Genomic DNA, 17,589 nt, shown 5'->3' with positions numbered 1-17,589 from the left:
ACACAGAGCCTTTGTGCATATTTAAGTTATATTTCTCCCAAAAATAAGGGAAAAGTGTCATGTATACCTTACTTTCTTCGTGTTTTGTTAGGTATTCTGAGTTTCTTCAAATGCCAAATTATCCCAAGCCTAGGAATCGTTATAGTTTGAACAATTAAAAGAAAAAAGTAGAATTTTAATCAATTGCAATTTAGTATGTGCTTGAGATATTTTATAAGTGTGCATGAATGTGTATGTATATATCTGTATATATTACTAGAAAAAACACCAAGGATAATTGTAATTTGCTTACATTTGGCATAAAAATGTCTGCTGTTTCATGATCTGGATCTGACCAAGTCAACTGCCTGCCTCTTTCAGATCTGCAAAGACAACTGCACTAAAGCTCAAACTGAAAGAACTCAAAACCAGGATCCCTTGGTAGGCAAATTCTGTGACTGTAACCGGAAAGATACTGTGTTGCTCAGCAACTCTCACTATCTTTTGAAATTATTTTTTTTTATATAACATCCCTCAAATCCCCAGTTCTCTCCATGAGATGAAACCGTATGGTTGGCTGTCCCAGAGCTGTATGCCCTTGAAAAAATTAAACTCCTAATAACCATTGAAACTGTCTGCTGTGAAGCTGCACTATGATTTGGGGGAAATTGTCCCGATAACAACTTGTCTTGATAAGAGTATTGTGATTTTTGTCAAAGCAGTAGATACTTTGCTAAAGTGTTGTGTGATTGTGTTTGTTAATAGGTTGTAATTATGGTAGTTTTTTATTTCATTCAGAGAGAGAGAGAACCAGATCTAATTACAGGGTAATTAAATTAGGCTAGTAATTGTCTGGTTTGTTTTTCACTCAAAATTATTTCTTATGGAAGCTTTTTATGGTAGTGGCAGGTATTGACTGCACTGAAACAGATAAAACCAAAGTTTTGTTTGGACTAGGCTTAGTTCCTTAAAATAATGTGATTAGTAGATTTGGACCTACGTTAAAGTTCTTTACCTGTGTAGGTCCAATATGTCAGGTCAAAGCCAATTCAAATAAAGTGACAAACACTAATGAAAATGGAGAACAGGTCTGAATATGTTAATTTCATTTTCTAAATTAATTAAATAATTGAACAAAATAGCATAAGGAATTAAGAAAACAAACCAGCTTTCAAACTTATTTCAGTTTTAATAAACTACAGTAAATAAAACAATGATTTTGTAGATAAAATTAACTCAAAGGGTTTTAGAAACATTTTAAGTTAAGTAAATGTATAGACTATAAAAAAATAATACAGGAGGCTAAGACGACCAGTGGTGTCCTGGGGTGCATTAGGTAGAGTTGGTGAGGCCACATATGGGGTGTTGTGTCCAGTTGTGTGCTCCTCACTACGAGAGAGACATGGAAATCCTGGAGCAGGTCCAGAGAGAGGCTATGAAGATCATTAGGAGGCTGGAGCATCTCTTATGATGAAAGGCAGAGGGAGCTAGGCCTGTTCAACCTCCCCAGTTCAGAGGGGACCTCATCAATGTGTTTAAATCTCTGAAGAGAGGGTTTCAAGAGGATGGAGCCAGGCAGTAGGACAAGAGGCAATGGGCAGAAACTGATGCACAGGAAGTTCCATCTGAATATGAGTAAGAACTTATTTTGTGTGTGGCTGACTGTGCACTGGAACAGATTGCCCAGAGAGGTTGTGGAATCTCCCTCATTGGAGATACCCAAGAACCATCTGGATGCAATCCTGTGCCATGTGCTCTAGGATGACCCTGCTTGAGCAGGGAGGTTGGACCACATGACCCACTGTGGTCCCTTCCAACCTTGCCCATTCTATGATTCTGCGAAGCAATAAGAAAACTGTAAAAGATACACAGAGATTAAAAGGAACAGTTATTAACAGAGAGTGACCACCTGCTCACACAGATACTTAAGACACCTCTGTGAGTAATATTATAGACCTCATGAGGATTTGTTGTGTCACTCAGAGTAATATGGGTGATAGTGTGTGACCAGGGAAGAAGAATGAAAAAAAGGGTGGGCCAAAAAACCCCATCACAGCAGAAAGGTGAGCCACTGGATAATGAGTAATACTGTGCATGGATAAGTCATAGCTGATACTCAGCTTTGTAATGCTTAGTGTTAGTCTAGGGCCCACTCACAGAAGGTAGTTCCAGTCTGATGGGTTCCCAGAGTTACTTTTCCAGTCTCTATTGTTATGGCTACTGTGCCCTGAAAGATACCAGCACTCATCACCTTCTCATGTGCTTGCTGTTCACTGCTTTGACCAAGATCCCCAGGCAAGGTGTTGCTCATTTCTTCTGCATTTTGAGCACATGGCTCTTACAGAATTATTTTGAAATGCATATAGTAACTTTTTGATAATTATAGTTTTCTGTACTCCTGGCAAGTCCCTGTGGAGGAACTTTGTTCCTTCTAGGAGTTTGTGAGACACTGAGTAGGCAGTGGCAACCAGCATTACAGATCAGATTTCAGCCCCCATGTCCCAGAGTGGCAGAATTTAGCCTAAGTGATGTAAAGACTTTAAAAGAACAGTAGATTATGATGACTGACAATTAAGTACTCTTTCTTAAAGCCTTTTAAGAAAAAAAAGATTGCCACAAAAATTTCTCATTATCCTTTTGTTTCTTACTGTCATAATAGCTCTCTGTAGGCTTGTGTAGGCTTTGCACTAGTGCATAAAAAAAGACAACAGGATCTTGGAAAAAGAAACTGCAGAAATTTTCCTGGAAAAAGGATTCAGGGGTCATAGTTTGCTATAGCCTAGCAGAATTTCCATGAAAATTTACCAGCTCAGTCAAGAAATTACTTCTCCACTCTGCTGCTGATCAAATCATGGATGTTTTTAAAGACCCTGTTGACTTATATTACATTTTGGTGTTTTTTGTAGTTTAGCTCACTATAGTTTCAAGTAATGTGCTAGAATTATTAAAGCTGAATTACTTTCTTCTCTTAAAGTTTGTCTTATTCCTCCCTCCCCAAATACTTGCTAATTTAGATGTGATCGATGTTTTTAATTATTGTAATTGATGAAAAGTCCTAAGTGAAACAAATTCTTGTCTATATTACCTGTTTCTTAGGGCTTGCCTGAGGGTAGTTACGTATGTTTAAGATGTTCACAGAACTGAGATATTTGTCTTCATTTTACCCTTAGATAGGGGAGAGGTTTTATTTATTTTTCCACAGAACAGCAGAGGAAGATTCAGATCCCTATCCCCCATTGCATTTGGGAGTTAGAGTGGTTCTCCTGTCCCTGAAGAATTCAGCATATACTCAGAGAGGTGTTGGTTGTTCTATACTGCCTGTAAAATTTCAGCAACCAAAAAAACCCCAGCCAATTTGGGAAGTTTGCACTAATCTGTTCAGTGAGTGTGGCTATTAGGATATTGTACCCCTTGTCCTGAAATGGTGGGAGGTTTTCAGAAAAGCCTGGTGATCCCTGGAGATTCATTCTTGGGGACAGTGAGGTCTACGTCAAAACCCCTTAAAATGGATGAAACACCTCTGGGTGAGTTTAGTGGATTGTCATCAGGCAAGTCTTACTGGTGTATTTGTGTAGGATCATCATGGCTGTGCTTCTGCATACTAGTAACAGACAAAGTTGTGCCCTTCTTATGAGGAAAGGTCTGGAGAAAGCTGTGCTCACAGAAACCAGTGGTGCTCAGCTGCTGCTGCTCTTTGGTCTTTCTTAATGGATAGACACGATGGCAGCAGCCACTTTTATCCAGGATTGAATAGGTTGTCTGGCCAACATCTTGTCGGTATATGCCAGTGCTAACACAGAGCCAGTCTACCACATCTGCTGCATTGGATGTATGCTTCTCTAAAGAGCTGTGCTTCAAATTCAGAAAAGTGGTTCAAAAGAATAATCCAGAAAACAGATCAATGTCAGATACCACAGTCAGTTCTCCCATTCTCTTCCCTGAATTTTTGTCCATTTGCTATCAGGGACGTACTTCCCTATGACACTCTATCACATGGACTGACCTGCTGGCAGAAAACTAGCTTTTCCCCTCTTTAGCATACCACACCTTTTTTTGCTTAGGGAGGTTTATATAGTGTGTCAGTTACAGTTCACATTGAGTAACTTATATGCTGAGTCTAGGAATGTTAATACTTTCCAGGTTTGCCTCTTGATCCTTTTGGAATGCTTTCAAGCTTTTTGAGAGGCATATAGAACAGCATCCGTGATGTCAAGAGCATCTGATTCAGGCAATCCTGAATGCAAATACAATACAGAGATATCTGAATTTTCATAGAATATACATGAATAGCATACACTGGCTGTGAATCTAGAAGAAATGATGTCTTAGAGAAACTCAGCAGAGCAAAAGGTCAAGGAAGACTGAGCTGGAATCTAGAAGAAACGGACTGGGGGAGATAAGGACTGCAAATACAGATGGACAGTGGTAGAAGTTCTGTGCTGTTGCAGCACAAAGCAGTGATTTGCAAAGCGGGTAATACCATTGCTAACAAAGCGAAAGAGACCTTACTTTAGAAATAGAAGTGAGAAAACTTCCTCCTACACCAGGCACACCAAGTTTTCATCCTCCCACTCACACCACTGCTCCAACAGCATGCAGCTCTGCTTGCATCCTGATGATTTGTATCCTGGGTTGAGTGAGTTGGGAGACTGGAAGTTGTGGTGGAGGAAAGTGCAGCTGTTGAACCCCTGCCAATGGCAGCACACCCCACAGGATGGGTCTGAAAGCAATCTTTGCCTCCTAGCTTAAGTCTTATGCTTTCCCTATCTTAGGGGAAGGGTGGGGGAAAGGTTTGTGAAGACATTATTTAAAATAAAACAGTAAATAAAAATTGTCAGTGTCTGCTTATTGGATGAGTAACTTAAACATACTTAAACATCCAGGGCAGCTGTAATCTAAGCAGCCAAAGTCCGCTTGAACCGGGGCTGAATTTGGCCCATTGTCTCTCCTTCACACCCACAGTGCAAATAAAAGCTGCTGCTTCTTAGAGTTAGGTGGGAGGAAGAAGGTGGGAAAGCCACTGGAGTGTGGTGTTGCACTGACAATTAATATGCATTCCTTGGAAACCTATGCTTCTCATTACGGCTGAATATAGCAGTATGACAAGTCATTGGGAGAGAGGATGCAGTTTGTTATGAGTGGAACATTCTGATGAGTATTGTATCTCTGTGGGAGAGTTGTGGAGCAATGCTAACTTCATATTAAGGGATCAGGAAAAAGCAGTGTTATCCTGAAAATTGGTCTGGAATCTTCGAAAACTACATCTTTTGGCAAGAGTTACATTCAGAGGGGTCATTTAACTTCAGAATGATGTTTGCTCTCGGCTATTCTTTAAATAACTCAGTGCTGTGTCCTTCTGAAATAGAAACAGTAGACTGAGGGGCTTCTGCTATTAGTGAAATCTGGCAAATAAACTATAAAAAAGTAATTTATATTTGCTACTTGAATAACAATGTTTACATTGCACTCTTTTCCCGAAAGAGGCCATGGACATGTTTAAGTGGTGTACAAGAGTCTTTCATCTTCACTAAACAGCAGCAGGCTCTGCCGTAGAGGCAAGTTGCTGTTTAGCATTGCAAGGCTGCAGTTTGGAACAGCTTGAGGCAAATAATATAAAATATGAAATCCAGATAATATAGACTATGAAAGGGTCATTTAAACCTGCAGAAGTTATTTATTAATTGTTATTTATGAGTTTAGCTAGAGCTAGTAACACCTGCAGAGTTGTAGTAAGTGGAAGTGAGTCCTCATAATTCTCAAACATCCAGGATTTTCTCTGGATGCTTCTTCTCACAGGCATAGTATGTTTTCAGAAGTATTATTGCTGCATGGGGCACATATCTGACTAAGATATATCTGACTTCATTTCAGCTTGAACTCTGTTCAAAGCCAAAGTAAGTTAAATAGAGAGAAGGAAACTGTTTAATTTGAAACATGCTTAAAACTTTCTTGTGAAGACAAATCCTTAAAAGAAGGATCATTTGGGCCTCTAAGTTCATGTATTCTCTAAGGTAGCTGCACGGTTTGCCCTCACACAGTGACCAGTGTTGCTACAGGATACCTTATAAGAAATACAGTGTAGGTGAACAAGTTTGGGGAAAGGTGGGCAGGTCAGAGTGTGATCTGGAAAGCAACATCTTGCCTGTGTATGATTTCCTGCAGTTTCACTTTTTCTATTTTTCACTTCTACAGAGGTATAGTCTAGAAGACAATAAAAATTAGGTATCCTGAGCACCTAAATTGTCAGATCAATATCCATGCTAGAGAAGACATGGTTGTTTTGAATGTGGATTTTCCAGGTGATGAGCAATCACCTAAACTTGTTTTCAGTGACATCAATGCCTCCCATTGACTTTGGTGAATCCTGGTTAGGCCATTGATAAGCACTTCTGTAAACACAGCCTAATCCTCAGCTGTACCTGATCTTAACAAAAACTCCTCAGCACTAAATTGTCATGCATGAGTATCATGCAGCTCCATTTTTCTTCAGCAGGGTTTCATGTTTTAGTGACAGAAGAAACGAGCCTGCTCTCCTTGTTTGGAAGACACTTTGAGATCCCTCAGAATGTAACATGAACGCTGGTGGGCTGTGGTTCTCTCCCACCCGGATTTCAGTTCCAGAGCATGAGACTTTTTCACTTTCTACATTTTTTTTTCCTTCTGCCTTTGTGACAGAGCTCTCAGCTGCTCTTTGTGAGCAGCTGTTCTGTTTCCCTGTCTGCCTTCAGTGGTACCCAGACAGCTGCACTGTGTGGCAGCCAAAGGTTGCCAGAGCAATGCCCAGCTTTGTTAAAAAGTAACAGGATTGGGAAAAAGGGAAGTGAGCGGGAATATCCGTGTGGAGGAGTAGATTATATAGCGCACTGTGAATGGGTGCTGGGGGACCTGGGGCTCCATGTCCAACTGGAGATGCATTTTCTGTGCATCTGTCACTAAGACTTACCTGCTGACTTGGAGAAAGCCATTAATCATGAGGTGATGCTGGTAGTGGCAAGCAGCTTATGTGCATGTCTCATGGAAACTTCAATGTGTGTATGTGTGCATGTGTGTGTGCTCATTCAGCATCTGCTGTCCACATACTGTGACTTGGACACGTGGAGGGTGAGGTGTGGCTGAGATCAGGCCTGTGACGTGCAGTATGACTTTCTTTTAATTTCTTACAGGCAGCTCTCTTGTGGTAGGGTGTTATCTTTATTTGTCCATTCTTGGGTTTGTGTGCATGTCTTTCTAACAATGATCATAGTGTTTGCTTTGTGGTTCCACCTTTGAGCACTTAGAAATTAGCAGGGAACAATTCAATGTGCATGAAGCTATGTGGTACATTTATGGCATGGTAGGATTTCAGCTTTTGCCCAACTTAATATTTCTTTTCTTTGTTTTCTAGAAAAAGGCATGGCACACAATTAAAACCATGGTAAACTTACCAGTTATCAGCCCCTTCAAGAAACGCTACTCATGGGTGCAGCTGGCTGGGCATACAGGTGAGATGGGTTTGTCTCTGGAGTGAGAATGACAGCAGCAAGGAAAACAATGTTTCTCTTGTTTCCTTCCTTCAGGTAAAAAGGAAGCAGGCAATATCACATAAATCTATGAACTAATACGTCATTCAGTTGTGGTGGGGATAGGGAAGAGGGACCAATATACCTGAATCATGAGATGAGCAAGGAAGCAATGGTCAGCCTCTGGGGAAGGGCCAGGCTCCCAATCCCTCCTTGGAAGGTGATATGTGTCAAATATGTGTTAGAGGGAAAACAAGGGGGACTGGGGAGTTAAAGCTGTAATCCATGTGTTGCTGTTGATTGTGGTATGAGTTCATTTTTCTTCACTGACTAGCTAATAGTTCTCTCATGGGAAGGATTACTGTTCATACCTGCCTGTGCTTCAGCCCTGGCAAGGACAGTGTTTCTTCCAACCCCAAACCCATCATCTGAATGTAAAGCCCTTGGGTGGAAAACAAATGTGGTGGAAATTGACTTGCTGAGCAGGTGTTTGCATTGTGAGTCTATCATTGTTCACTCTACGAGTTCAAGGAGCAGCTCAGTCAGCTGTTTCTAGTTTTGTGTCTGTAAAAGCTGGTAAGTGTGCTCCTGATGTAGGCTTTGATTCAGGGGTAAGGCAAAAAAACCAACAAGGGGAAGTCATCAGGTTTGCACCTCTCATGCTTCATTTAATTCCTATGCAGTGCTAGTGGGGGGTTTATTAGTACATATGTGGGCAGGCGCCTACGCTGCATCGTGCTTTAATGCAGTACCTAAACCACCTCTTTATATGCTAATGCACTCATACGGTGCACTTCAAGGCTGAGCTGAGAAATTTATTTAGCCCTAGAAATAGAGTAGCTGTATTTTGCAGAGTGTTGCTGGTGGGGCTGACTTGTATCACACAGAGTGCCAAGATGACCCAGTCTTAATGCAGTTTTTATCACAGAGTGTTTGAGGTTGGCTTGATCTGTGGAGTGATGTAATCATAAGCCTTCTGGAGACTTGTGTAGTAGTGTGGAAGAGGAGGTTTAAGAGTTTACTAGAAGCTGATTAGGAGAGATACTGTTGCAATTTCCTTTTAATAGTTTTCTGTGGTTGTGCTTATTCCATTCTTTTTGCAGCTGTTCTACTCTGATATGACAGTTTGTTTCTGAACTAAAACCTGGGCCGTCCCCACCGTTATGCTTGTGCCGAGGCAGTGCCAGTTCTAGGATTTGTCAGAAAAGAACCAGTTTGCAATGGCTGAAGGATCCTGCTGTGATAAAAGTTGAGCGTTATCCTGAGGATTAATGAGGCTCCTACATTGATGCCGAATTTATTTTGTGTAGATTAATGGGTACCTCTGAATGAAACATGTACTTTCCTCAGATGTTATTGGCACGTTACAGGACAGGAGACTGTTTGAACTGGAAACTCCAGACAGCTGGAGTCTGATTACTGCTAATCATGTCCTGTGCAGACTGTCATTTGTACTGGATACCATTCAGACACAGGGCTGTAAAAAAGCCAATTGCACTACAGGCTGTACCTGGAGATTAGCAGGGTTCCAGAGAAGAGGCAGGACCTGCAGGTAAACGCATGCGCAGTCGCAGTATGTGTGTGTAGACAGGGCAGTGCTTGGCTTCTGGCCTGTTCCTGGCTGTTTAACTATCACTGATTGACCGTGCTGTCTCCGGACGTACGTGCTGAGCAGGTATGTATACCCAGTGTGAGGATTAAGGACAAAGCCAACACTGGCAGTGTTATGCAGCTTTAAAATAGCCTGTCAGAGGATTAATGAATTCTGGCTCGTGGCTTTTTCTTGTGCGTTTTAGTAAGTATAGTAGTGTTTAATAACCTAACAAAGACTTTAGCATGGAATAAACCCCACAACCCAATGCCCTGGAGCAGCTGCACTCCTCAAAGCTATAAATTCTAATATGGGAATGTATCCAAATGGACTTTCACTGCCAACAGCTGTTTGTCCTGTGTGTTTTATTTTTTATGAAAAGCATGTTATCTCTTCTGTTCAGGGGAAATCTTTAACTGGTGCTGTGAGGCTGAGGTAGATGAAGCTGGAGTGATGGGGGAAGGGTTTTATCTCTTTTGCATGTCAGTCATGTCAGCATGTGTTTGATTTTCTTTTTTTAGGGAGTTTCAAGGCAGCTGATAGTGGGAAGATTCTCAAACGCTTCTCAGAGAATGAAAAGGAGTGTTTTGAACGATTGATGAAAGACCCATTACGCTCCTGTGTCCCTTGCTTCCATGGTGTGGTGGAGAGAGATGGCGAGAGTTACATTCAGCTGGATGACTTGCTTACTGATTTTGAAGGGCCTAGTGTGATGGACTGCAAGATGGGGATCAGGTGGGATAAATGAAAGAGAAAGTGCTTTCTAACCCATATGCATTTGAAGGATGGGGGGGCATGTTGTCATGCTCTGTCTGGAGGAGTTTGGTAACATTTTTCATAGAAACATAGAATCATTGGGGTTGGAAGAGACCTCTAAGATCATCAAGTCCTACTGTTAACCTGATGCTTTGCTGTAACTCCTAAACTGTATCTTCCAGTGCCAGATCCAGATGCTTCTTAAATGTTTCTAGAGTTGGCGACTCTACCACCTCCCTGGGCAACCTATTCCAATGCCTGACCACCCTAACAGTGAAAAAATTTTTCCTTATTTCTAATCTGAATCTCCCCCGTCTCAGCTTATGGCAATTTTTTGGAGCCTTGGGATTCAGTATGGACAGCCTGTTGTTGTGGCCTTGGATGACTTGAGGCCAGTATGTCCCATTATTGCCTGATTTTACGTGGATTCTGGAAACTAACTGATCTATACCCTCAAAAAATGTCCACATCAAGAAATTTTCAAGTTTCTCTGCAGTAGCCTGATAATATATGGGAAAAAATTACATGATTTATTCACTGCCAGTTCACTGAGTCTTTGTATATGCAGTGATTCAGAAAGCCCCACAAAGAGTAAGATTCTCATCTCCAAATGTGAATGAATGAATAGCAGTGTGACAGCCTATTTCCAATGCTTGAATGAGTCTTTGCTGGTATTGATCTTTTCTGTAAAGATTTGACCATCTGCTCAGGACTGACCTCTGGTTTTCCCTACTCTGATTTCCAGAGATGTTGCTATCACCTTGTTCTCCAGATTCTCACCTTTTTTTCCATTTGTTGCCTGTGATTAAGAGGAAAACCTCGAAAATATTATCTAAGCATAACAAATGGTTAGGGAACTGTTAAGAGCCTGGAGTAACAGTACAGAGGTATGAACTGTCATAATAATCTTTTGGGTGCCAGCTCAGATGCTCAAGTTCCTGTCATAAAGGAGTTGCTTTAGTTATAGGAGTGCAGATACGCCATTTCAGATAGATGCAAAATTTTAAATGAGTTGTCAGCTAAATCAGAGGAGAAATATGTAGCACTGGTCTGCTCAGAGAAAGAGGAGGATTTGCAGCAGTACATATTTTATTCAAAGTAAGTGACGTGATGGCAATGAGTGACAGCATCTCATAAATGCCATCCTGATTTGTTACACTGTGATGAAGAAAGCAAACTCCAGGTGCCTGACAAAGTGCAAGCTTTAGGAATCCAGTGGAATGCAGAGAACATAGATAGTGCCTTTCTAATGGTTACAGGATTAACAGATTGAGCTTTAAGAGCAAAATGTGGAAGGGTTGTGACCCTTTGCCTTTCTGTTCTTAGTTACCTCTTCTGGTTTGGAACTGGTCAGATAATCTGCTTTACTCTGTAATTTTCACTGTATGTAAAGTGATTCTGTCTTTCATCGTGATGCATTAAGTAAAACTTAAACTTTCTGAGGCCTAAAAAAATCACCCATGACTGATGTTAGATTTAGAGAATGTTAGAAAGAATGTTGGATGTTAGAGAGAATACAGTAAGTCTTCAGCAGCCCTATTTGGTTTTTATTTGACTGCAAGTGATCTCTCCTAACCGTCCTCTGAAAATACAGTTCTATTTAATGGCACAGTAGGAATTCAGCTTCCTCCTATTCTGTAACCAGGATGTAACAATAACTTGTAACAGAAAGTAAAGGTATAGTTAGTACACAAGAAGTGAATGAAAATTCATGATTCCTGCAGCTGTTTCCCTAAATGTGCCTATGCAGTCATTACTTGGTGTTCTTTAGCTTCTCCATATACAAAACTGGGGCAACGGTAGCACTTACTTTCCTGGTTTATATTTCTTGAGGCCAGTTTTTAAGTTGTAAAAACAAGTGTTTGGAGAGTCCTTACAGTTTTGTTGGGATGCAATGTTTTTGCAGAACATACCTGGAGGAGGAGTTGACTAAGGCACGAGAGAAACCAAAGCTGCGTAAGGACATGTACAAGAAAATGATTGAAGTGGATCCTCTTGCTCCCACAGCTGAAGAGAATGCCCAGCATGCTGTAACCAAACCCCGATATATGCAGTGGAGGGAAACCATCAGCTCTAGTGCCAACCTGGGCTTCAGGATTGAGGGAATTAAGGTAATAATTTCACTTCTGCCTGCTCCTGGAGACCAAACTTCATTTGATCTGTAAATTAATCAAAAAGCTAACGCACATCGGTTTCCAGATTTTCCAGAGATTTATGTGAAAATGCACTAACTGAAACCACAGAGTTCAGTGTATTGCAGTTTTAAAGCATCCATTATAATTATAACAGAGTAGTGTCAATGAATTTAAGCATCAAATACACATCAGCCACACTTGGATCAAGCACAGAGACCTTGCAGGAAGGACTCAAGGAAGTGCACAGTGTAGATAGAATGAAAATGAGACTGTTATAAGGAGGAATTCAGAACTGAAGAATTAACTGCCTCTGCCCAAACAATTACTTTTTTTATCCTGGAACTATACATATTTATTACAAGTGAATCACAGTAAAGTGTTTGTGTTCCAGTTACGTTTATTTGCAGCGCGTGTTAAGAGCTTTTGCTTAGACACTCTTGGGATCGAGGAAACGGCTTTTTCTTTTAAGTACATGACAGTATCCAGTAGAGATGGAGCTGGAATCAAGCCAAAACAAAACAAAAAAAATTCCTCCATCAGCAAAGTTCTTCTGCTGTTCTTGATGGATACGTTTGTGTCCCTGTACCATTCCTAGGATATTACCTTACAGCCACAGAAGAACATTAGCAATTTTCTTTTTTACCCATGAATTCTTTATATTTCATAGAATTATAGAATGGCCTGGGTTTACAGGGACCTTAAAGATCATCTAGTTCCAGCCTCCTTGCTGTGGGAAGACACACCTCTCACTAGAAAAGGTTGCTCAGAGCTCCATCCATCCTGACCGTAAACACTTTCAGCGATGGGGCTTCCGCACGTTCTCTGGGCAACCTGTTCCAGTGCCTCACGGTAAAGAATTTTTTTCTAATATCTAATCTAAACCTACTTTCATTTAGTTTGAGTCCAGTCCCCCTTGTTCTGTCACTACATAACCTCGCAAATAGTCCCTCTCCATCTTTCTTCTAGCCTACCTTCAGGTACTGGAAGGCTGCAATTAGGTCACCCCAACGCCTTCTCTTTTCCAGGCTGAATAATTCCAATTCTCTCAGCCTTTCCTTATAGGAGAGGTGCTCCATCCCTCCAGTCATCTTGGTGGCCCCTCTCTGGATTTGCTCTAACAGGTCAATGTCCTTCCTGTGCCAAGTACCCCAGAGCAGGGCATCTTTAAATACTCCTTTCTTCTCTGTTTCCCTGTGTTGTCATCTCCCTTCCTTATTCACAGATTCTCCTGCTGTGATACAGGAACTGGGGCTTCCAGCTCATGCTGTGCTGGCCCCCTGTACACTGTGCCACCCACTCCAGGCTGTTAGGCGCAGGCATCCTCGTGCAGGAACTGTCTGGGTGGTAGATGATCTAGCTTCAGTCCAGCCAAGACAGAGGATCCTGTCTTGCCCTTTAGCCAGCTAATGATATTAACAAGATACCTGTTTTATTCTCATACAGCTTAGGTCTTTGTATGTTCTGTGTAATGGAATCAGATACCCAGACGATCTTGAGACCTTTCATGTGTCTTCTTAGAAAGACAGTTGGGCAGTGTAGATGTGCAGGTTTATGCAGAGTCCTGGAGAGTGACTGAGCTAAGAGAGCACAGGGGAGCTTCAGAAAAATCTCCTGGCTTGTTCTTTGTGACTTTGTTAGTTCTCAGAGTGGGTAGGAGCATTATGGCACACAGCCTGCGTAATATTTCCCTCTGTAGAAACAGTGCTGTAGCTGTGCAAAGCAGGGCATGAATACTTAGTCCTTGATTGGCACAGGAAATGCTTTGGAGTACGTCAGTACATTACCTTTCCCTCTGTGTCCCTGTGCTGTTATGAGGAATGTGGGTATCATTCTCTTATTTTTTTACATGGAGAAATGGTGGCAGAAAGTGAGTTGTTCAAGCAATACAGCTAGTCGGTATTCCAGACACTGTTTCACTGCAGCCAAACTGTACATCCAGTTCTGTATCTTTGCAGAAAAGCAAAGCTGTGCTGAGGGATTCCCATTTTGGGAGGGTAGCCTATAAGAATCAGTGGTGCCAGCTAGAGGTTGATGGCAAAAGGGGGATATTCTTCCTGAGCACACTGATAACGCCTGGAGTTAGCTGAGATGATGTGTTGGGTTTGGTCATTCAGAAATATTTCTGCCCTGTGACTGCTTGAGTAAGAAGCGGAAGCAAAGAAAATGAAATCATATAAGCCCTTCTGTGAAGTGGCTGCTAATAAATGAGATTTGATTCACCATATGCACTCCTTCATTCTCTTTAGGCTGATCCATCTCTTTTCCTTGCCTTGTGTCCAGATCTCTGAATTCAAATCAGGTTCATTTATGGGATTTGTCACTCCTCCTCCTATCAAAAATAGTTCAAACCATTTGGTTTCCTTACAGCTGGAACCTGACGCTCAGTATCTCATGCCTGCCCAATTCTTAATGCACATTTCCTCTCTGGTAGGGGCTGTGTGAAGGCTAAGCATCACAAATATTTTCTCTGCAATACAAAGCTGATGGTTTTCTAGAGCAGAGATGCATGGGTCTTGAGAATTGGGATTTCTGACTTCCCATTCTGTCACTGAACCTGTGTGCAGTTTGGAAAGTTACTTCTTCCTTTGGTACCATTCCTTTAGCTGTAGGTCAGTGGCAGCCACAATCCTAGAAGGATATCAGATTTGATTTATAAATCTTTGTGAACCCAATAAATTAACCCAGACCCCTTTAAGGGAAGTCTGCAGGGAAGTTGGAGCAAGACCACATGGGTTAAGATAGGCGGTACTATTTTATGGAGCTGTGAAACCTGCCCTCCTGCTAGCCATGTCACTGTCACATCTAATAAGTAGTGTTTCAAGGGGCTCGAGAGCTGCACTGTGTGGCAGACTGCCCTGCTATGCAGGAATGTATGTGGAGTCCTTGACAAACATGGGACTTTGAGGACCAAATCAGGCAAGTGCCTCATGGGAATCAGGTGCGTCAAATCCCTGGTTTAGAATACTAGGGATGATACCATTCAAAATCTGGATGTTGTTTACAGCAAGTAGACAGGCAGCAGTTATGTTACCTGCTGATCCCTGGAAAGGAGCAAAAGCATAAAAGTGTTTATAAAGCACAGGAAAGAAAGCAACGAGTCTGTCTAGACAAAAGAGAATGAAAAGGGAACACAGAGCAGCTATTTCAGACTTACTCCAATGAAGAGGTAGGAGCCATCAAATGAAGTTCCAAATTTCCATGTGCTGTTGAGTATTGGATGGATCCTAATCAGATCAGGTGGATCCTAACTTTCACTCCATGTTTGCTGAACTTCTCTCACATAAGTTGCCCATCTTATCAGGTTGACATGCCACACTGGTATGTGGCCCACAGCCTTGGAATAAAATTCTGTTAATCCTGTTGCTAGAAAGTCTGGTAGGTGAGAGGCAGTTCTGCATGGCTCTGCCATTCAGTCAGTTCATTCTCTTGCATGATAGATATGGATATTTAGCATTATTGGATTTTTTTCATGTATACCTTCAGCTGTAGAAAATAGTGTTTCACCTGCTGAGGCTGGGGAGCTGAATTTATCCAGTTTTGGTGCAGTGACTTAACATGTTGGAGAGAACACATTTTGATGACCTGATGATTTATAAAGAAAATGAAGGATTTCTTTGGACCGATACAATGGAAAGGAAAATGGTTTGACAATCCTGCGGGTTTTTAGTGCATACAGACTACCTATTGTAATAATTGCTGTATTTTACACACATGTCCTACAGTCTCCTATTTGTGTCACTCGGAGCAACAGGGATGCTCTTGGAGCCATACATATTCATGTTGTCTATGTTGACAGATACCTCTAATTCATGCACTGCTGGTATTTACTTGTAGCTCCAGAAGCACAAACTGGTTACTACCAGCACATAAAAAGACTTGTTTTTTTCAGTAGCAGGATGCTTCTGTACTAAGCCTTACTGCTAGCACAAAAATACTCTGAATTTCTCCAGGACCCACATGGATATGAACATGTCTACAACTGTCCTTTGCCAAAATTCACTCACCTGCTTTGTCTCTGCTAGCATTGCAAATCCCAAGTTGTTCCTGTCTGCAATTAGATTTCCATTCTATGATTTCTGGGTCACATTGATGTTCAAAGGTATATTGGGAACTGAGTCCTAACCACAATTCTTTGATTTCACCCATTAAAAAACCAAAAACAATCAAAAAAGCCACAAAACTACAACAAAAACCTGTCACCAAAACCCCTCAAAAAAGCCCAAACCAAAAAAAGACAGGTAAAATTGGATTTGGAAATGTTTCCTTACACCCTCAGCCAGGATTTCACTACAGCTAGCTAGAACCAAAGAGGTCACTGTGGTTTGCCCCATTGAACTTTGCACTGCTAGCACTGACATGAGAAAACCCTCCTGCAAGCTGGTAGTACCATAAGATGTTTTTTTTACACTTGTACTCAACAGAAAATGAAATGCCAGTGCCATTTAAAATTGTCCAATCAGCTTTTGTATCTTTTTCTCCCCTACTTCGTGCTTGGTTTATCTCTCCTCTTCCTGTTCAACTACTTTCATCTGGTTAGCAAGAGCTGAGCTGTTGATGGTTCAAGAGGATTGACTGATGAGGGGAATGATATGCATGTAGTATAAGTCATCTCTGTCTTTGTGTGGTTTTGTGCAGAAGGCAGATGGAACATGTAACACAAACTTCAAAACTACGAAGACACAGGAGCAAGTTCTACAGGTTTTTGTGGAATTCATTGAGGGCAACACAACTATTCTGGTGAGTCTGAACTCTTCAGGTTCACTGACCCTGGGCCCAATGAACTTGCTTCAGGGCCATGCTTTCTTTGGTGCATGAAATATGAATTACATTACTAAGAAGGTAAATAGTTGCAACTTCCAGTCGCTCTCAGGAGATGGAGTGGGCATGGGGACTTGGTGGGCTGTGAGAAGTAGTTGACTGAGACCAGTTCTTTCAGTTCTTACCATGAGTTCACCCCAAATACCTCATGCTAGCAAAAATGTCGTTCAGACTAACTTATGGCTTGCCGTCAGCTTTGACCATGAGTGTTAGATGAATCAGAAGGAGGATGATATCTAAGCAAGGATTGTGTTGGCAGGAAAACTTGTGATTTGAGAATTCAGTCTGGAGAGGATAAAACCAGAGCATGGAGGCAGGAAATGAGATTGGTGACTGGCTGTGTTCCCATGTGTGAAACTCGTCTCAAAGAGCAATTCCTGTATGCTACTTCATGGGTAGCACTGCAGGAATGTGGTAGATGGCATAAAACATCTTTTGTCTTTGGAACTTCAAAGGATGCCACAGTGTTTTGCTGCAGTCTGGAAGCCATTATGAAGGCAGATTAGCCCTCAGGAGGAGCATGCTTGGTAACACAGGGCAGCATTAAAAATGTGCACTAGAGCTTTATACATTAGGCCTTGATTCTTTTTATGCCCCGCCACTGCCCCCACCATGATTGGAGCTCCTTGTCTCTCTAATGTAATTTCATTCTCTTTTCACTGTGGAGAGCTGGAAGATTGTTAATTGCTTTGACCTTTTTTTCTCTTCATTAAAAAAACCAACAACAACAAAAAACAGATGCAGAAAGCCTCCCTGGATACAAATCAAGGCAGATAAGTATGCATGGTGTAACACATACAGCAGAGGAACT

The 17,589-nt window shown here is 41.5% G+C and overlaps 1 protein-coding gene across 1 annotated transcript in view; it reads left to right on the top strand.

Annotated features, from left to right (window-relative positions):
- The window catches only part of LOC103797146 (inositol-trisphosphate 3-kinase A-like), a 35,233-nt gene extending 18,458 nt beyond the window's left edge, over nucleotides 1-16,775 (top strand). Inside the window, exons 2-5 of the mRNA XM_009069341.1 lie at nucleotides 7,364-7,460; nucleotides 9,591-9,804; nucleotides 11,732-11,936; nucleotides 16,596-16,775. Coding sequence (XP_009067589.1) covers nucleotides 7,391-7,460; nucleotides 9,591-9,804; nucleotides 11,732-11,936; nucleotides 16,596-16,775 — 669 coding nt within the window. The 5' untranslated portion in view covers nucleotides 7,364-7,390. The remainder of the gene's footprint in view (nucleotides 1-7,363; nucleotides 7,461-9,590; nucleotides 9,805-11,731; nucleotides 11,937-16,595) is intronic.
- Nucleotides 16,776-17,589: the final 814 nt, after the last annotated feature.

The sequence above is a fragment of the Acanthisitta chloris genome, unplaced genomic scaffold (assembly GCF_000695815.1).
Source record: "Acanthisitta chloris isolate BGI_N310 unplaced genomic scaffold, ASM69581v1 scaffold28742, whole genome shotgun sequence".
NCBI classification, from domain to species: Eukaryota; Metazoa; Chordata; class Aves; order Passeriformes; family Acanthisittidae; genus Acanthisitta; species Acanthisitta chloris.
Note: the sequence above shows the minus strand (reverse complement) of the source record. Positions and strands in the feature narration are given on the sequence as shown.